We start from the raw sequence: 20804 nt of genomic DNA, 5'->3' as shown, positions 1-20804 counted from the left end.
ATTCAGAAACTTCCAGGAAAGCCTTCCACTCCCAGGCAGATTCCATTTGTAGGGAGTCACGACGGGGGAGGAAGATTTGAACTAGTTTCCTAAGAGAACATGGGGAGAGGTGGTCCCCAAGTCCTTTTTATTAAGTGGTAAGAATGAGTTGAAATATTCTCTGTCCCTGAGTGGCCCAGAGAGAACAACACTGCCTGCGTCCCTTCCCCTGAGTCTGACGGAGATGCTGCAGAGGGACCTGCTTGTTGGGCTTGCTCTTCCAGTAAAAGCAATCGGGAGACTGCACCAGTGAAGGCAGTGAAACATGCCGTAAAACCAATTCCTGTTTTTTTTTATTATTATGTTAGGTTAATCACCATACATTACATCATTAGTTTTTGATGTAGTGTTCCATGATTCATTGTTTGCATATAACACCCGGTGCTCCATGCAGTACGTGCCGTCTTTAATGCCCATCACTGGGCTAACCCATCTTCCCACCCCCCTCCCCTCTAGAACCCTCAGTTTGTTTCTCAGAGTCCATAGTCTCTCATGGTTCGTCTCCCCCTCTGATTTCCACCCCTTCATTCTTCCCTTCCTGCTATCTTCTTCTTCTTCTTTTTTTTTAACATATAATGTATTATTTGTTTCAGAGGTACAGATGTGTTTGCACAGCAAAAGAAACAGTCAACAAAACCAATTCCTATCTGACTATACAGAAATACACAGACCTGTTATGTTTACAGGCCCACTTGTCTCTTTTTTGAATCTGATGATTTGGATTATTTGTAATGAATTCCTCCCCTTATTACTAACCATCTTTACTCTGGCTCCAGGCTTAACATCGCTCTTAGATTACTGCAGTACCATTCTAACGGATTTTCTGTCTCTAATTTTGCCCCCTGTAAATCCATCTTAAAGTTGGACAAAAAGAAATATCAGAATCAAATCTGAGCAATTTTACTCCTTTGCTTATAGACCCTTAATGAGTAAGGAGAAAGGGACTGGTCCTACCAGATACTAAAATACTATAATACCAGAATAAAGTGGTGTAGGCCTGGCTCAGGAATGGATAGGAAAATGAAACAGAATAGAATGCCTCCCCTGAAGTCCCTCCTCCCCCAAAAAACCGCTTTTTATTTTTTTTTATTATTATTTTTTTAAGATTTTATTTATTTATTTGAGAGAGAGAATGAGAGAAGGGAGGGTCAGAGGGAGAAGCAGACTCCCTGCCGAGCAGGGAGCCCGATGCGGGACTCAATCCTGGGACTCCAGGATCATGACCTGAGCCGAAGGCAGTCGCTTAACCAACTGAGCCACCCAGGCGCCCAAAAACCGCTTTTTATTTTAAATGAGACCTACTTTCAAAAGAAAAGTTCTGGTTTCATAAGAATCTGCTGTATATACTATGTGTTAGGTGGCCCTGACTATACCCAAGTACCCCAACAGTGACCATGTTTGTGGGCATGTGGGGCTGTGTGGAGGTTGCAGGACGGGTGGTGGAGGTGGGGAGGCCCACCCACCCCATAGAAACGAATCATTCTCAGGGAGCTCTGGGAACGGGTTCTTTTTTTTTTTTTTTAAAGATTTTATTTATTTATTTGAGACAGAGAGAATGAGAGAGACAGAGAGCACATGAGAGGGGATAGGGTCAGAAGACGAAGCAGACTCCCTGCCGAGCAGGGAGCCCGATGCGGGACTCGATCCTGGGACTCCTGGATCATGACCTGAGCCGAAGGCAGTCGCTTAACCAACTGAGCCACCCAGGTGTCCTGGGAACAGGTTCTTGCCTCTCCAAAGCAGCATATATTCATTCAAAAGCAAAATTAATTTTCGTTTCATTTAGGAGGTTTTTTTTTTTGTCCCTTAGAATTTCAACATACCTTCTTGAAAATTCCCCCTTTCAGATAACCCACACACTCACCCCTTTGTATTTGAATTCTGCTGGAAATGTAGGGCCCGAGGAGGAGATTGAAGCAAGCCCATCTCTCTTGGCGAGGACCATTCTCTCACAAGGCGGCTCAGCAACCCAAAATAGCCTCTATCATGTTCTTCTTTCAATGCGGGCTTTATTGTAACCAGGGATGATGGAAAAGGGTGGAGCCACCGTCCCAAAGCCTTGGGGGCATATATTAAAAAAATAACTGTATGAGATCTGTCTTCTCAGCCATCCCTCCACACCCACATTCCTCAGGTTGAGCTTCCTTGGGCAGCGGAGCTGGCAAGGCCTGGTGCTCCTCACACCCAGCTCTTCTTCTCCAGGAAGCCAGACCCAGCCCCAGGTGCCCTGCTGGCCTCCCCGGGAGCTCAGGTCAGCTGGCATCAGAACCTCCCCGCCCACCCCTCCTCACTGACCCCCCGACCCCGCCCACCCGCAGTGGACAGCGGCCTGAGTCCACTATCTGGACTGGGTGGGTGTTTCCTGCATGTTTGAGATTTTACAGAGGAAATCAAAATAAAGAAACAAAGCCTTTGTTTTACTTCTGGACTCAAACTGGGGACGGCTGGAAGGATGGAAAGGGGGAGCTGGAGTAGGTCACTTGGCACTCCAACAAAATAACCATTCTAATAAAGCATTTAACAGGGACTTTTTTCTATTTGGGGTTGGTGTGAGTGAATAGGAAAGACAGGGCGGAGGGCTAGGAGAGCCTCTGTGTGTGCAAGGAGAGGGCCCCAGGCAGGGTCTCTGGCAGGGGTCTGGGGCCACCAGCAGGGCTGCTGAATTGGCAGCCAGAGGGGCCAGAGGGGGTCTCAGTCCTCCTTTCTTTCCTCAGAAGACCCACGGGAGAGCAGGAAAGAGCATGGACTGCAAGGGCTAGAGGAGCCCTGCTCCAATTTCTGCCCTACCACCTGTTGCATGTGACCTTGGGCAGTCCCCCACCTCTGTGAGCCTCCCTTGCCTGGTCCCCAACAGGGAACGATGCAGCTGTAATGCAGATGTCCCAGCCACCCCATCCCAGTTTTTCCTGACCCAGTTACACCGGGCCAGGCCCCTCATCCCACATACATGGAAATGGGGAGGTGCTCTCTCCAGTATTTCATCATTCTTCCCAAAGGATTTTCTTTGTAGAAGTTCTCTGAGTGTATTATTTATTTTTCTTTCTTTTTTTTTTTTTAAAGATTTATTTATTTATTTGAGAAAGAGTCCAGGGGGCAGGGACAGAGGGAGAGAGAGTCACAAGCCGACTCCACACTGAGCATGGAGCCCAACGGGGGCTCGGTCTCACAGCCCTAAGATCACCACCTGAGCCGAAACCAAGGGTTGGACACTCAACTGCCTGCACCACCCAGGCATCCCAAAGGTGTTTTATTTATTTATTTATTTTAAGTAGACTCCACACTCAGTGCAGGGCTCGAACTCATGACTGTGTGATCAAGACCTGAGGTGAGATCAAGAGTCAGACACTTAACCGACTGAGCCACCCAGGTGCCCCTATTATTTATTTTTCTTTAAAAATTAGCCAAGCATTGATGAAAATGCTCCCCACCTGTAGTATTTCTGAGACTTTCGAGGTGGGGACCATGTCTGCTGGCCATCTGGCCTCCCGGGTCAGGTGCCCCACTTTGCCCCGTGCATGTGTGCAATCAGCTTGGCTTCCTCATTCCTTAAGCCCTATTAAGCCATAGCTAACAGGCTTTCACCAGGGGCTTATAAGAAATGGGGTTACCCATTGCTCAGAACAGGGCAGAAGTTAAAATTGAGTAGCAGACCTCTTCCTCTTGACCGCACCACTCATTTTCCTAGACACTTTTCCCCAGAGCTTCAGAGAACTCCAAATTTCCATTACTTTTGGTGGCAGAGCAGTCATGAGATCTGTCCTGGACCAGGCTCTATGCTTTTGCCTTAGGAAAGAGCCACTGAAGAACTCGTCTCAGCAAGAGTTACGCACCCTAGCCTTACACCGCTAGCCAGGTGTAACTTAGCACTAGGCACTAGACACATCAAATTCCCGATGACCAGGGCGAACCCAAGAGTAAATTTTTTTCCTTCCTGTTAGAACGTTTTGCAGAGTACCCACGAGGACTGGAGCTGATGTAAATCAGCACATATTTATTGAGCACCTTCTTGGTGTCACACGTGTGCTGGGCACCCGAGGTACCGTGGAGAGTCCGACAGAGGACGGCCCTGTGCTCGTGGAGCTGACACATTAAGGGGAGTGGAGTGGCCGCGTGTACAATGCCATCAGGAAGGACAGCTGAGTGTCCGGGAGAGTGTCACAGCAATCTCCCCCAGTCTGAGGTGTGGTAGGGGGTGCTCGGGGGAGTACATGTGAAGTGCTGAGTGTGTGGTCGGGACGTAATAAACAGGCACTATAATGATCAGTCCCGGCCACAGGACTCAGCCCCCGTGCATCTCCAGCATCCTGCTACTCCCAACAGCAGTTTTACATAGAGGGCTTTATAATTTTTCCAAGGTTACACAGCTAGGAAGTGACACACCCAGGATTCAAAACTGGATGTGTCGGACCCATTTCCAAGCTCCTGACCTCTGCTCTGCCTCCGGCTTTCTGCCCCTGGGATGGCCCCCACGAGATGGGCTATAGCATGGGGCATAGCTCTGAAGCTTCCCCCTTTCTCCAGATCCCTGAAGGAGGCGGCACAGATAGTGGATTCTGATCATTTCTCCATCATCAGAAATAAAACACGCTTCCTTGTTAAGTCCTGGGATGGCCAAGCGGCAGGAGCAGTGATACTTCAGTCCAGCTGGGGGGCTGGGGTCTCTCTGTTGAGCGGGCTGTGCTGAGAGCTTCTTGGGCTGAAGGAGGTGATTCAGAGGGAGCACCTGCCTCCCCCACCCCCACCCCCGCCCTGGGCGCTTTGGGGCAACCTGGAAAATACAGCTGTGTGTGGCCCCAGGCACCCTTCTGCACAGCTTGGGGGAAGGGGGCATTGGCAAGAGTTCCCACAACATACTGGTAATGATAATGGTAACAAGAACAAGAAGAATAGCAACCCTTTATGTGCCAGGCACTGTTCTAAGCACTTGCCTGTATGAGCTCATCCTGTCCTCAAAACAACCCTGTGAGGTGGATACTGGTGTTAGCAAGTGAGGAAACAGGCACACACGGATTGAGCCATGCGCCTGAGGTCACACCCAGCAGAGGGGCCAAAGCTTTGATGCAGGACTTTGTATAAAAGTGTTGTCTGTAGGAAAAAGGGAGGTGGGAGGCCAGTAGTGGCTCCTGGGGACGGAGCGGGTCTGTCAGCTCAGCCCATTGCTCCCTCCCTGGTCCTGGCCAGGCTACTGAGGAGGGGAGGAGACCTGCAGCGACTGTTTTGCATTTGGGGAGAGGGGTGTGAAAAGTTGCCTTCTGCCTTTCCAGCTGAGTGGGCTTAACATCTGGAGTTTGGGAGGGTCCCTGAAAAGTCACCGGCCCCCCTCCAGCCCTGGTTCACCCCTCCAGAGCCAGGCTGCTGGACCCTCCTTCCTCCATCCTGCTTCAAGGAAAATCCCACACCTCCCCAGCTGCTCATTGTCATGCCCACCTCGTTTTCAGGAAGTTTCCCTTTTATTTTGCTCAAGCCCAGCTCTCTACAGTCTGGTTATTCTTTTAAAATGGAGATTGGCTTGCCTCTCCCCACCTCAGGCAGGAGCCTGGACTGTTTCTGTCTCACTGTTGGTCAAACAAATAAATTTTTATGTTTTTCATTAATTGTGTTTGACATCGAATATAAATGATAGAATGAAAGCAGTGGTCGTTTTTGAATGTGCCTTTCTGCCCTTCACCTCCCCGGGTCCCGAACACTCCTCGGGTGGGCCGTGTGCCCTCCCACTAAAGACTGCTAGCCTGGAAAGTCTCCAGGCTGAGTAACCCCTGCTACTGCTACTCCTCAGTGTCCTTTTCACCTCCTTTAATCTCACACCTCTTTGTGGCCAAAGCCAGGCCAGGCCACGGCAGTGCAGAGTGAAGATGGGGCCCAGCCCTCAGACCCCTGCCTGCCCCAACCTAGTGGGGAAATGTGACGGGAAAATAACTCCCAGCTCCTAGATTTGAGGGGAGGAGTAGAGGGGCATGCTCCTGAGAAGAGGCGGAATGGCCACGGAGCTGAGCTAGGAGCTTTGTGGTCAGACTCGCAGACGGACAAGCCACAGAACCTCTATGAAATCAGGGTTCATCACTGACAGGCGCTAAACAGTGCCTTCTTGGTGTGGTAGCTGTGAGGAGTCAGTCAAATGGCCTAATGGCTGCAAAGCCCCCTGGCTGCCCCCTGCCACCTGGCCAGCACTCCCCAGACGCAAGCATGGTGGCTGAGTGGAAGGAGATCTGGAAGGTAGGAGAGGGCTGGGGAGGAAGGGAGCACTTCAGGAGGCTGTTCCTCAGAGAGGGAATGTTCTCACAGGTGGAGGAAAGGGGAAAAGGCAGAGAACATTCATTGGCAGACTCCGAGGTGCCCTGGTAGGGGCTGGAGCCCCTGACAAATTAGGCACCATCTCTGTCCTCAAGGACGCCATACTAGGAATCAGGAGCAGAGGCTGCATGAGGGGCAAGCGGTGCTGAGGGCAGTTCAGGGAGGGCCTGGAATGCTCCGGGCAGCAGGGAGAGAGCTTCAGGCACCCACGGGGGCTGGCTGAGGGGTGATAGCACCAGAGCGGTGGGAGGATAATGCGGGGTGGGGGGGCAGGCAGAGGGCAGAGCCAAGCCACTGAGTGCACCTGCCATGAGCAGCGGACTCCTTGGCCTTGGCCTTGGATTTGAGGTAAAGGGTTTTTTGAGCTGCTAGGGGAAGGAAGAGGGGAAAGAGTGCCAGGGCAGAAAGGTGGGACGAGGGGTCTGGAGGGGGTTTGGTTGTTGAGGAGTGGCCGAGTCCATGTGGTGAAGGGTTGAGCCTGAACAGCCCCGGGGGAGCTGTGAGGAGACAGCTGCATCACAATGGGGAGAGAATGGGACAGGGGCCTGCCAGGCTCTGGGGAGTCTGAAGGACCTGAGTATCCAGAAGCCACCCATCGCTGGTGGGGTGACTGCCAGAGTGGCTTTTCCGGTGGACATGCAGGCTCCTGTCTAAGGCTGAGAATTCTTGCCTGCAGGCATGACTGCCTCAGCACTAGGAAAATATTAATAGGCCCCCAGGGCTGGGAGTAAGAATTTAAACATAAAGCTGCTTCTTCCTCTTGAGCCCCTACCTGCCCCTGAAGGAAGCTGTGACCCAGGGAGCCACGCCCACCGCACCCCTGGATTGAGGTCACTCCCACCCTCCCAGTGGCAGTAGGACATGGGGACATGGTGGGGGGCGGCGCTGGGGTGGGACCTCTGAGGCTGAGAGGGCCAGATGGCAGCACCCCAGGAGCTGGGGATGCCAGTGGGGTGCATTGTTCTGAAGGGCTGAGTGGACCCTGAGACACTGGCGCCCTCGTTAACCCCTCAGTTTCCAAGAGCCTCAGACCTTCCCAGGCCCTGGACTAGCTGGGGGGTGAGTGGGGCAGTTTTCGTTTTTACTCGCTAAGTCTGAGCTTCCCCCTTTACCAAGCTGTTGCCCTGGGCAAAGGCCTTCACATTTCTGCCTCTGTCTCCCCGCTGGTAAAACTGGAAGACTAAATGCCACCGTGCAGGGTCGTGCCTGGGGCCTTTGTGCCCGTGCCGGCCCGCCTGCATCACTTTCCTGTGCCCGCCTGACCCTGAAACCCTTCCCCGTCTGCTTCCCTCTCCTCTGAGCTACTGCAGGACTTGGAGTTTGTCCCATGCAGGTTATCCAGTCTCCCCTGGCTTTTCTCCCTGGTTAACTGCACTGCGGGCAGCAGAAAGAGTTGGGGATCCATTGGATTGGGTCGGCCAAGATGTGAATGCTGCCCTCCAGGGCAGAACTGGGGGGGGGGGGTTGCTGAGGCCCACACACAGCATGAGAGCACACTGAGGAAGGAGTGGTGAGGGCTAAATTCTGTTGAGCTGTTACCTGTGGAACCAGCCCATTCACAGGGCATGAGCTCAGGCAGGACTCTGGAGAGACAGGAGGGCTTCCTGCAGGAGGAAGGCTTAGGATGGATTTTGAAGAATGCTGGTGATGGTAACAACTTGAGTGTACTGAGCACTCACTATGGGCCACACACAGGCAGGCAAATCAGTGCAGCCTGCCATAACCACCAGGCGGCAAATGATGCTGCTCTCCCTACTTTTATTATTTTTTAAAGATTTTATTTACTTATTTGTCAGAGAGAGAGCACACAAGCAGGGGGAGCGGCAGGCAGAAGGGAAGCAGGCTCACCACTGAGCAGGGAGCCCGATGCGGGACTCGATCCCAGGACCCTGGGATCATGACCTGAGCCGAAGGCAGACGCTTAACCGACTGAGCCACCCAGGTGTCCTTGTCCCTGCTTTTACAGAAGAGAAAACTGAGGTGCAGAAGATAAGTAACTTGCTTAAGGTCGCAGGCTGAGTCAGTGGCTCAAGCTCCTTGATGAGGGGTTCCAGGGGAGGGGCCAACCCCAAGCTGGGCAGGGAGCAGCTGGTGTGCAGGCACAAGGAGACAGGCTGGGGCTGGGGCAGCAACCAGCACAGTGGAGAGGGGCCCAAACAGAGGGGCTGAAACGTGGGTCTCAAAGCTGCCTGGTGCTTCCACCGTGCTAGGCAGTTGCCTGACCCCCCAGCTTCCTCCCTGGTCCTTGGGGCAGCAGCATGCGGCGGCACAAGGCCTGTGCCCTGTTGGGCAGACTGAGTCCCAGTTGGGATGGGGGTGGCGTGTCTGTTCCCAGTGACTAGTATCCGCCCTGGATGCCTCCCCCACAGGGGCAGGGATGTGGCCTTGGAGGTCTCTGTGACTCTGACATCACCTGCCTGGCTCACTGCTGACCTGTTTGCAGCACTCTCGGATCTGCTGCCTCTGGGCTGGCCTGACTCTGCCCCCGCTCACCATTTTGCCAGCGATGAGAAAATGCCCAGTACGATGGGCTGGCCACGGGCTCTGGAGCCATGCGGCGTGGTTTCCGATCCTGGCGCTGCCCCTCTCGAGCTGGATGACCTCAGAAGCGTTATTTTACTTTGTTGTGTCTCAGTTTCTTCAACCGTAAAATGGGGCATAATCAAAGGCATGCCCCAGAGGGCTGTTGTGAGAACTAAGTGAGTTAATGTGGTAAAATCTTCCAACAGCGTCAGACTGTTCGCTTACGTGAATGAATGAATTGTTCATTGTCTTGAACACTGATCACTCCTGTAACTCTTCCAGCAGTATTTCCACATACCTGTTCTGGGACTTAAATGGCTAAGCTCCAGGCCCTGTCAGGAGGCACTCTCAAGCTAGTGGGCAAGACCCAAGTGTCAACGGTCGTGATATGAGGAAGTCCGTGGTCCTCGGGGGTCGTGAGTAAGGCCAAGGGCACTGCATCCCTCGACTGGCTCACGTCCAGCATTGGCCTTTGCCTGGATCTCTGGATCCCTGTCTGACCATTTCTGCCCTGCTGCTAGCAGTCCAGGTGTGGTCTCAGCAGAGGAGTTTGGATTTGATGGGGGTAGAAAAGCAGGGGCTGAGGTATTAACCCAAGACTCAGCTCATAGAGTTCTCCAGAGATAACCAGGCAGGCTCCCCCTAAAGGTCCTGAGACTCTCCCACAGAACAGGATGGCCGGTAAGTAACGTGTTTTCGAGGGAACCCGGAGAGTAGTGGGTTAGATCTGGGGTGCCACACAAGTTTCCTGTATGGATCAGTCACCTGCTTCCAGCTGCCAAGGTGCTGCCTTACAAAGGGTTCTAAGACTGAGCAGGGAAGAGGACAGTGGTCGATTATGATGTCTGCCATGGTTTGGGAATGGGAGGGGCAGCACCCCTGCCACATACTCACCATCTAAAACCAGTGGTGTTTAAAGCCCTTTATCGCATAAAATAACACCCATGATCGGGTGGATGGTGAAGTCTTAATAATGGAGTGAGCTGAATGCACTGGTCGCTTCCCTGAGGGGTGGAGTGGTGCAGTGACAGAGCTGGGCTTGCATTAGCAGAGATGTGAGACAATGGGTCGGAGCAACGTCTTGGGGAGGGGAGAGTGGAGAGTGAAGCCTTAGGGGATAGCGAGTGGCCTAGACCCCTGACAGGACGGCACCATCTCTGCGCAGCCTGCAAGACAGCTGCCCTGGGGAAGCTGCCCATTTCTGGGAATTGTGCAGAAGGGAAGGGCAGCTCCTGGAATGCAGAGCCATTTCCTCCTCATGGGTTGGGTCGCTCCCCCCAGTGTGTCCTCATCCCCCTGAGCTGGGCACACCCAGACATCATGGAGATGAGATTAGCTTCCCAGAGCTGATTCAGCTCAATGTGATTGAAAATCCATTCACTCTCCCAAGAGCTGCATTAATAGTGAATATGTCCCTTTCTCTTCAAGCCTTATTTACCAGACAACTTGTAGTTCAACTGCTGGGATTGGAGGAATCTTTAAAAATAATTAGTACAGAAGTAGAGAAGCAAAAAGCAGTGAAAACTAAACTTTCAATAAAGTTAGCAGCGTCTTTGGGTGAGGCTCTGGGTTGGCCACTGCCCCAACTCCAAGAATCTTTGGTCCTATAATCAGGGCGAGGGACGCAACCAACAAGAATGAAGAGTGCCCAGTGGGTTAGCGAAATCACGATGACAATCAAAGAAAAACTCTGTGATGCTGTAAAACTAATCACCCAGAGAATTTAAGGCAATGTGTTGCGATCGTTCCCAGCGTGACCTTTGGTGTCCAGCCAGTCCACTGCATATGGCCACTGAATGGTGGGGAGCGTGATTACTGTGGAGCCTCTCCTGGGCATCAGTTCTTCTGGCCAGGACTGTCTGACACTGCTTTGGAAGTGTGCTGGTTGGGGGGATAGGGTGCATGGAGGGGCCAGGGAGCCTATGAACCCCTTGACAATGTCTGCAGGCAAAGCTATTTCTTTTTTATGGGCCTGCTAATAAAAATGGGCAGTACTGGGGGCTATTCTTTTGGGAAACAAGCTCTGTAGAAGCCCTAGAACCTGGGAATTTGGGAGAATGCAACACATTGGTAAGGGATCATAGCCACTGGGCACTGCTGTTTTGGGGGCTAGAGCTCTGTTTTCCCAAGCATTTATATGTGTTGCTGTATTGGGTCCTCCAACAGCCCTATGTGGTACAGATGCTCTTAGGGCTTTCGATGGGGGCAGGCAAGTGGTCCAGATCACTGGGGTCTACCTGGTTGGAGGGAGACCAGGGGACCAACTACTTTGCCTATCAGTGCAAATACGCCCATACTGGGGCTTTTCAGTTTTTTTCACTGGCACCTCACACATTCTTGAGCGTCCTATTCTCCTGTTTTATAGATGGGGAAGCAGGCTCCCGGAAGTTAAGAAACTTGTTCCAGGTCACACAGGGAGTCCATATCAGAGACACGAATGGAACTCGAGCTGCCTAACTGCAGTCACAGGCTATTAATGACACCCCCCCCCCAGCCCCCCCCCCCCCCCGCCGTGAGAACCAAGGGGGGCTTTGCACAGGACTGTCCCCAGGAGGTCTCAGAACCCTCCCAGCATACTTTGAAAATGGCTGGGTGAAGAGGCTATTCTGGGGTCATCTGTCCACCCAGCCCCGCACCTCCTAAGAGCATCACCTCCTGCTTCTTGGCCCAAGGGAGGGCTGGCTGGGTAGAAGGCTGCCCTGGGGCAGTATCCAGCAGTCAGTCAATGAATAGACCCTGAGCCTCCCATGTGTTGGGCCCTGCCTGGCCCTGTAAAAGGCAAGGGAATGAGGAGATGTGGCTCCTGTCCTGGCGGAGCTTCTGAGCTGCTCGGAGGAGACGAAGCTGCCATTCAGGAAACAAAAATTCACACCTCGCAAGACGGTGCTAACCCTGAGAGAGGAAGGGAGCAAAAGACAGCCGCCAAAAAAAGTTTATTTCTCTGGTTAAAGATGCCCGAAGTTTTTGTATACGTGTGATTAAAATTGTCCAAGCAGCGACGCTGCCTTTGAGGGAACAGTTTCCAGCCTGTGGGAGGGGCTGGGCTGCCGGTGCACAGGGAGGGGCGCCGGGAGCGGGGGTTGCCATGGGAACCAGCGCTCAGCCGCCCCCGCGCCCAGCGGCGGCTCTTCCAAAAGTTGGTTTCTGCGGGGAGGGGGCTGCCTGAACCTCGGAGCCATTCCCGGTGGAAACGACGTTCTGAATGTTGGGCGACGTTCCCACACAGGCCTGCCTGCCCTGGAGCTGAGGTGGCAGCGGGACTTCTGATGGGGGAGTCTCTCCAGGGAACAAAGTAAACAAGGCGCGGGAACAAACATTGGCGCACCTTCTCTAAACTGGGCACATTTCATACATTTTAATTTCATGCTTAGAGCAGTCCTGCAAAGTATAATTTTCTAATCAGTCCCATCTTACAAATAGGAAACTGAGGCTGTGAACAGTAACTTGCCCAGCAGGGTCACCCACCTGGTCTGTGGGAGAGTATCTAGCATCGAAAACTGGTGGGGGAACTTTCAAGAGAGACCCTAGGTCCACCTTATACTACCCTCCCACCTCAAAGGGGCCATCCAAGACCCCCAAAAAGTAAAGAACCGAAATTCTAGAATGATCTCCCAGAAGATCTAGAAAGATCTCTGATCTTCTAGTTGAATAGTCTAGAGAGGAGGTGGGTCTTGTGAATGTAAGCAGTTTGCTCCTTAACCACCAACCAACTTTTTATCCTGTGGTGTCTTTCGTCATAGCCTGTGGTGACTGAAAAAAAATCTTTCTCTTTACCACTCGGGTCCAGCCTATTTTGTAGGAGTGTGGTGCATTTTGACTGCCCTCCGCACTTACAAAGACATTGTTTAGTCAGGGATTATTTGGGGGGAGGCTGAAAGCCTGGAAAAACATGTCCATCAGGAGAAGAGCCTTTATGAATTGGGGGGAGGGGCCTGGTCTGGACTCATTCTCTTGGCCGTGCAACACCTTCTCTCCTTCCTGGGCCCACGCTTGCTTCCAGAAGGGCTTTTCTGTGTGATTGGTCTGACTTGGTAGAAGGAGGCTGGGAGGGTTGCCTCTTGGCCCTCTCCATGGTCAGGCCCAATGCTGTGGCTGGTAGGTGGTCTGACAGTGGTTCAGAAATGCCTTCAGCTAGCCTTTTGCTCCCTGCTGATGCTCTGCCAGGCTTTGGCGATACAGAGAGGACGAGATGCCGTCCCTGCCCTTCTGTGCACATTAAATGTAGACGGTTTCAAGGATACCGGTGGCCTCTGCACCAGGAACTGCAGGGCGCAGAGTAGAAGGAGGTGCCTCCCATAGGAAGTGATTCCTGGGCCCGGGCCTGACCTGTGAAGAGGTATGTGCTCTCCCAGGGGTCTGCAGGGCACTCGGTGTGACCCCAGGGCACACTGGGCGAACATAAAGCTGGCTGGGAGAGCGAGCAGAGTGTGAGAGGCTGTGGTATAGCTACCACTGGAGAGGTCAGCATGGTGACCAGTGACAGCCTTGAATGTCCAGTGAAGGAGCCGGGACTTGGCCCATCAGCGATGGGCAGCACTAAAGCGTTTTTCACCACGGGGGATCCGGTCCAATTTTTGTGCTAACTGTGCATTCTAACCTGCTTCCATTGAGTCTTGGTTGGGAGGGAACCCCGAGTTGGCTGCCTGTGATCTCTCAGGGGCTCAACCCCTGAGTGCGGAGCTCTGTGAAGGGAAGGAGCCCCTCGTCTGTTTCCTGGCAGCTGCCTTGCTTGGCAAGCAGGTCCCCAGGTGATTCTGCTGTGGCTGGTCTGAGTACCAACACAGAGATTCAGTTCATGTCCTCTATCATACTTACTAGTGGAGATTTCTTATCTTGTTTCATTTTGAGAAGAAAATCAAGAGAAATAATTTTCCTTCTTGATATCTTCCCACCCACTGAGTATTTTTTATTCATGTCGCTGCCAGCAGAGAATGGAAGGGAGCTTTAGAAACAGCCTCTCTCACAGGCAAACACGCCCACCCTGGCCCAGTGTCATTGTCCACCCTCGGCCAAGATGGCGGGTAAGGAGGGGCTGACACCTCGATCCCCTGACCTGAGAGGTGAAGGAGAGAGGGAGCTGGCCCTTGCCCTCCTCTCCGCATTTCTGTTTCCTTCCAACTGCCCTGTGGCCCCTTTGGACCACCATCCCTTGTCATGTGGAAGATCTCAGTTTGCCAAAGCCTCAACTTGTCCCCACCTTTACCCTTCTTAGGGAGACAGCTGAGGCTGCAGCCGGCCCCTGGGCCCAATATCCTGCACCAAAGGAGCTTAAAGCCCCACCTGAAGGACACAGAGTCCTACATTTTCAGGTAGCTGGAACATTTATTTGGCGGGAACATTAAAAAATTTTTTTTTTATTTGAGGATAGTCGACACACAATGTTACATTAGTTTCAGGTGTACAACATAGTGATTCATCAACTCTATACGTTCTGCTCCGCTCACCACAAATGTAGCTATCTGTCACCATGCATTGCTGTTACAGTACCATTGACTATGCTCCCTATGCTGTGCCTTTTATTCCCATTGGTGGGAATATTTTAATATTGTTAAACTTTCCCAGTATACATATAAAATATTAGCTTGTTATAGCAAGTGTTGAGAAAAATTGAGAAAGTGCCCCCAAATCTGCCAGTCCTCTCTATGCCTAGAACCACATCTAGACATATAGATTCATTCATGGAGGTGCAATCATATGTACTTGTGGTTTTGCAGCCTGTTTGGGGCTTTCTTCATGCATAATATAAACTTTTCTAGGTTAGGGACTATCATCCTTTTTAATGGCTGCATAGTATTGCATTGTGTAGATAACTTTTTCTTTAACTCCCCCGCAACATTTAAGTGATTTCCATTTTCCCCCTGTTCTTTACATCTTTGTACACTTGTCTGATTATTTCCTAGAATAAATCCTCATATACCAGATAGCTTCGAGAGGTGGTATGTCATTTTAAGTTTCGATATATTTATGCGAGTGTATTCTCAGTCCAGTCGGGACAGATTTACATGCTCACCCGCAGTGTATACAAGCGCGTATACTTCCTCAGGATGCAGGGAAGTCCTAAATGTCAACATCAAGCTTCAGTAACTGCAGAGCGTTTTTGCAATGACTCCCTCCCGCAGCCCCATGCAGATCAGTGTGGCCACATAACCCACACTTGTGTCGAACACCCTTTCTGTTGCTCTCTAGAACTGAGGACTCTTTCAGAGCTGCCAATAACTGTAAAAGAAAATCCAGCCCTTGCATCTGTTAGGTAAGGAAGGTATGGCTCGGCGTGGCCTTCCCAAGCAGCAGCGAGGAACGCAGGACACCCAGTCCGCACCCTTGAGTGTCCCCGTCACACCTGCGCCATGCCTTTCTGCCTCCCAGCTTGTGCAGAGATTCTTTTCTAGTACCGTGAGGCAGGATCAAGCTTGCACCCTCTTGGCACCGGGTCAGTGCTCCTGCTACCCGGGAGTGTCGCCATAGCAGGAGGGGGCATTGTTCTCCCTGGCACCCTGGCGGGGTCCACAGTTAGCAGCCCAGAACCCTGGGCTGAGCGCTCCGTCCACGCTCCCTGCCTCCCTGCCTCCCTCTCCTCCTTGTCACTTTATGACGCTGCTTCCAAAGATCACTCTTCGCTTCTCTGCTGTCACCTCTTCACAATCAGTCCTTATCTGTTAAGGCTCATTATTCTTTAGAATCCTCGCCCCACGTTTCGGGCTCCTGCCTAGTCCCCTTAGCTCATTAGCACTATTGACATCTTAGGGTGGATAATTCTGTGTGGTGGGGGATGCCCTGTGCGTTGTAGGATGTGTAGCCACAGCCTTGGCCTCTGCTGACTGCATGCCAGTAACACCCACTTGGTTTTAACAACCAAAATTATCTCCGGATATTGCAGATGTCCCTGGGGGGCAGGATTGCCCCTGGTTGAGAACCACTGCCTTAGCTGGACTCAACATCATTAAAACAAAACTTAGCCCTGCTCCTCCTCTTCCTCCCGCCCAGCTAACACAGGGGGTGACCAGATGCCAAGAGATTCCAGCACAACTTTCTGCATGACAAAGGGCAAGGAGACTGAGGGAAAGGAGCCACAATCACTAAATTCAGGGGGCGGGGGGCGGGGTGCACGGAGATCCTGAACTCTGGCGCACCAGGCTATTATGGCCAACCTTCCCTTAGCTCAGGCAACCTCAGATCCTTCTGGGCACAGCAGGCCCGTGGCCAGAGCTGATGTAAAAGGTGCCATCCCTACTCGGACTAGCACCCACATGTTTACCTGTATGGGAATAGGGCAGACTTTAGTGCTAGAAATGCTTCTTTGACCTGGCTTTTGGCTGTACTTGTTAAAGACCTCATGGTGTCTAGTAGTACTGTGTCCCCAAGACCAGGTGTGGCACATAGTTGGTATTCAATGAATGACTGAATCAATATATAATTGGGAGTATTTATTACTCTATAAGGTCAGAAAGGAAAAAGCCCCCGGCCTCATTACACATGTCTTGCCTCCCCAGGTCTGACCTACCATAAACATGGCAACCAGTGCCGTCCCCAGTGACAACCTCCCCACGTACAAGCTGGTGGTGGTGGGAGATGGGGGTGTGGGCAAGAGTGCCCTCACCATCCAGTTTTTCCAGAAGATTTTTGTGCCTGACTACGACCCCACCATCGAAGACTCCTACCTGAAACACACAGAGATTGACAATCAATGGGCCATCCTGGACGGTGAGACCCAGATGGCAGCCCTACAATGGGGGGGCATGGGGGGGAAGTAGTGGGTGGGGAGGGGGGTGGGCGGAGAGGGGAGGGGGGTGGGGGGGAGACGGAGGGTCAAAGGAAGTTGATGAGCTTCACTGCGGCTGGATGGCTTCTTTCATGTTGTCATTGTGACATGGCTGGTATAAGGCCGTGTATGTTTTCCAGGGTGAATTCTGAACAGCTTTGTGGAAACCAAAATGTGTATTCAACAAAGAGGCAAGGCTAGAATCATGCCAACTCAGTGATGTCATGTTTGTTATTGCTTGCTGATCAGAAGCGCTGATTAGCATTTACAGATGTCTCCGGCTAATAAAAAAGAAGGTGGGGGATAAATTATTTTTTAGTGAGCATAGTTTATTTTCACTTGGAGGGAAAATCTTGCATTTGACTTTGTTTCAAGTTTAGTCTAAATTGGTCTAGATGAGCAGTTCTCAAATTGTGGTAATCAGGCCAGCAGCCTAAACATTACCAGGATGCTTATCAGAAATGAAAACCCTCAGGCTCTACTGATTCCGAGATTCTGAGGGTGGAGCCCAGCAGTCTGTGTTTTAACAAGCCTTCCAGGTGAAGCTAAAGTAAACCACAGCTCCAGATTCTTACTGGTTAGGACTTTATACTGTCTCTTAAACAAAGAGCCATTAGGGGTAGACTGTCATTGTAGGAGGGGAGCTTGGAAAGCCACTGGGATAGAAGTCCTCTGTCAGCTATGTCATTTGCAAGTGTTTTCTTCCAGTTTGTGGCATGTTTTTCATTCTCTTAACTGTGTCTTTCAAAGACTAGAGTTTGTAATTTTGAGGAAGTCCCGTTTATCAGTTTGTTCTTTTATGGATTGTGCTTTTGGTGTCATGGCTAAAATATTTGCCTAACCCAAGGTCGCAGAAGTTTTCTCCTAGCAGTTTAATGGCTTTAGGTTCTGTATTTAGGTTTATGATTCACCCTGAGTTAACTGTTGTATATGGTGTGAGGTATGGAACAAAGTTTAGTTTAGTTTTATTTTGTTTGTTTGTATATGGAGATGCAACTATTCCAGCACTATTTGTTGAAAAGGTTGTCCTTTCTCCACTGAGTTGCCTTTGTACCTTTGATGAAAATTAGTTGCCCATATATTCTGTTTGATCTGTCTCTCTTAGCATCAATACCACACTGTCTTGATAACTATAGCCTTATAATAAGTCCTAAAATCATGTCCCATTAAATCCCCAATTTTGTTCTTTTTCAACGTTGCTTTGGCCCGTCTAGGTCCTTTGCATTTCCGTGTGAATTTTCGAATCAGTTAAATTCAAAAATTTTAGATTTTGACTGAGATTGTGTTAAATCTGTAGCTCTATAGATTTGAGAAGAATTGACATCCTAACAATGTTGAGCCTTCCAACCCATGAACACTGTATTTCTCCATATTTTTAGGTCTTCTCTAATTCTCTCATCAATTGTTTTTGCAGATTTTCTTGCATAGGTCTTTTACATATTTTGTCAGATTTATATCTACAATCTGTATTATAAATTATACTGGTTTTTCATTTCAGTTGTCAATTTTTGTTGCTAATATGTAGAAATACAGGAGCATTTTGTATATTAACTATAACCTGCAACCTTACTAAACTCACTTATTCTAGTGGCTTTTTTGTAGATTCCTTTGGATTTTCTGCAGAGATGGTCACGTCTATGAGTAAAGATAGTTTTACTTCTTCCTTTCTGATCTGGGTGGCTTCTGTTTCTTTTTCTTGCCTTATTTTGCTGACTAAAGACATACTTGTCTTGTTCTTGATCTTAAGAAGAAAGCTTTCTTTCAGTCTTTCAGCACTAAGTATGATGTTAGCTGTAGGTTTTTTATACATTCCCTTTATCAGGTTGGGGAAGTTCCTTTCTATTTCTAGTTTGCTGAGAATTTTTATGAGGTGCGGATGTTGGCTTTTGTCAAATGCTTCTTCTGTGTCTACTAAGATACTCAGATGGTATTTCTTTTTTAGTATGTCAATATGGCAAATCACGTTAATTTTTCTAATGTTAAACCAACATTGTATCCCTGGGATAAATCCCACCTGGCCATGATGTATTATCCTTTTATATATTGTTGGCTTTGATTTGCTAAAATTTTGTTTAGAATTTTTGAGTTGATGTTCTTGAGAGCTATATTGGTCTGTAGTTTTCTTGTCATGTCTGAGTAATGTTGGCTTTACAGAATGAATTGAGACGTATGCTCTCTTCTTCAGTTTTCTGGAAGAGTTTGAACAAAACTGGTATTATTTCTTCCTTAAATGTTTAGTAGAATTCACCTATGAGGACATCTGAAGCTGGAGTCTCCTTTGTCAGTTTGTGTCTTTCAAAAAGTTGTTCAGTTCATCAAAGTTACCAAATTTATTGACATAAAGATGTTCGTGATATCCTCTTATTATTTTCTTAATATCGGTAGAGTTCGTAGTGATGTTGCCTCTCTCATTCCTGATGTTGTTAATTTGTATCTTCCCCCTTTTCCCTAATCAGGCAGGTTAGAGATGGAGCAATGCCATTGATTTTCAAAAGAGAACCAGCTCTTGAGTCCTTTGACTTTTCCCATTTGGCTCCATTGATTTGCCACTCCTACCTGCATTATTTCCTTTTGTCTGCCTACTTTGGATTTAATTTGTTCTTCTCTAACTTTTTAAAATGGAAGCTGAAGCCACTGACTGGAACATTTCTTTTTTTCCAGGATACTCGTTTGGTGCCACAAATTCCCCCAACTACGTCTTTGGCAGCACCCCACCTATTCTAATACATTGTATCTTCATTTCCATTCAGTTCAAAATACTTTCTAATTTCCCTTTTGAGATCATCTTTGACCCATAGGTTATTTAGAAACATTTAGTTTTCAAGTGTATTTAGGAATTTTCCAGAGATCCTTCTGTCATTGGTTTCTATTTTATTTTCATTGTGTCAGAGAGCATACAGTATATTATTTAAATTATTTAAAACTCATGGAGGCTTGTTTTATGACCCAGGACTTGGTCTCTCTGGCTAAATAGTCCATATGCACACAAAAAGAATGGGTATTCTGCCATTGTTGGGTGTGTTCTGTGGATGTCTGTTACTTTGGATGTCTGTTATTTTGTCTGATTTGTGGTGGTTTGAGGCGAGAAGATAAATCTGGTCCCTGTTACTCCATCTTGGTCAGAACCAGTACCAAATCATCACTTAAAAAAAAAAAAAGCGACAACTTTGTATATATACTGAATTGTGTACTTTAAAAGGGTGAATATTATGGTATTTTAATTGTATCTTAATTTTTAATTTTTTTTTTTTTTTATTTGCAAGAGAGAGAATGAGAGACAGAGAGCATGAGAGGGAGGAGGGTCAGAGGGAGAAGCAGACTCCCTGCTGAGCAGGGAGCCTGATGTGGGACTCGATCCTGGGACTCCAGGATCATGACCTGAGCCGAAGGCAGTCGCTTAACCAACTAAGCCACCCAGGCACCCTGTATCTTAATTTTTAAAAGCACCATCCTTCAGGGGTTTGTCTGCAGCCCTGAAACTTTGAATAGTTCACCAGGAACCAAGCATATTCCCACCTCAGGGGCTTTGCATTTGGTATTATCTCTGCCTAGAATGTGCTTCCTTCAGAAATGTATTCTCACTTCGGGTACCTCTCCACTCAAATGTTAACTTTATCAAAGAGGTCTTCCCTGACCAAACCATCTCTACTAGTTACCCCCCCCCATCATTCTGTCCCCCTGAACAACTCTTTTTCTTTATTCTACCTTTTACTGTTGAACATATATTTATATTTGTTCAGTGTGTTTATTTGTTTGAGTTTTTGTTGCTCCCCAATAAAATATAAATTTTTGAGAGTAGGGACTTTATTTACTGCTCTATTCTCAGTGTCTAGAATACTGGTCCTCAGTAAATGTGTGTGAAATGAATGAATGAATGAGTCCTGAAGAATATATGTGCAGTCACAGGTTTGATCTGTCAGTTGTATTACATAATAAATATATATAACCATTAAAATTTAAAACTTACATTTATGCACTTTCTAAATTCATCTCATGCATTACCTATTCATATATATTCCACACTTTGAGATATACTGAGTCAAAGAAATATAAACAGTTTCTTTACTATGGGACTTAAAAGAATCGTCCATATACAAACATAATATTGGAGATATACTGGTAGGATATATTGTCCTTAGGGTTTCCCAAAAGACCACATTTTGCACATCATTCTGGGCTATTTCCACAGAAA

At 49.1% G+C, this 20804-nt stretch overlaps 1 protein-coding gene across 11 annotated transcripts in view; it reads left to right on the top strand.

Moving 5' to 3' along the window:
• The window catches only part of MRAS (muscle RAS oncogene homolog), a 53946-nt gene that overhangs the window by 6851 nt on the left and 26291 nt on the right, over positions 1-20804 (top strand). For 10 of the 11 annotated variants that reach the window (XR_010410372.1, XR_010410373.1, XR_010410374.1 and 7 more), the window contains exon 2: positions 16344-16554. Coding sequence is in view for 6 of the 11 variants with exons in the window: in XM_045903689.3 (XP_045759645.1) it covers positions 16362-16554 (193 nt within the window). In the remaining 5 variants the exon portion in view is untranslated. Of the gene's footprint in view, positions 1-14065; positions 14163-16343; positions 16555-20804 lie in introns of all 11 variants that reach the window. The other variant, XM_064587375.1, reaches the window with a different exon arrangement.

Source organism: Mirounga angustirostris, unplaced genomic scaffold, assembly GCF_029215605.1.
Source record: "Mirounga angustirostris isolate CCGP_5_RB_7025 unplaced genomic scaffold, mMirAng1.0.hap1 SCAF_1, whole genome shotgun sequence".
Taxonomy (NCBI): domain Eukaryota; kingdom Metazoa; phylum Chordata; class Mammalia; order Carnivora; family Phocidae; genus Mirounga; species Mirounga angustirostris.
Note: the sequence above shows the minus strand (reverse complement) of the source record. Positions and strands in the feature narration are given on the sequence as shown.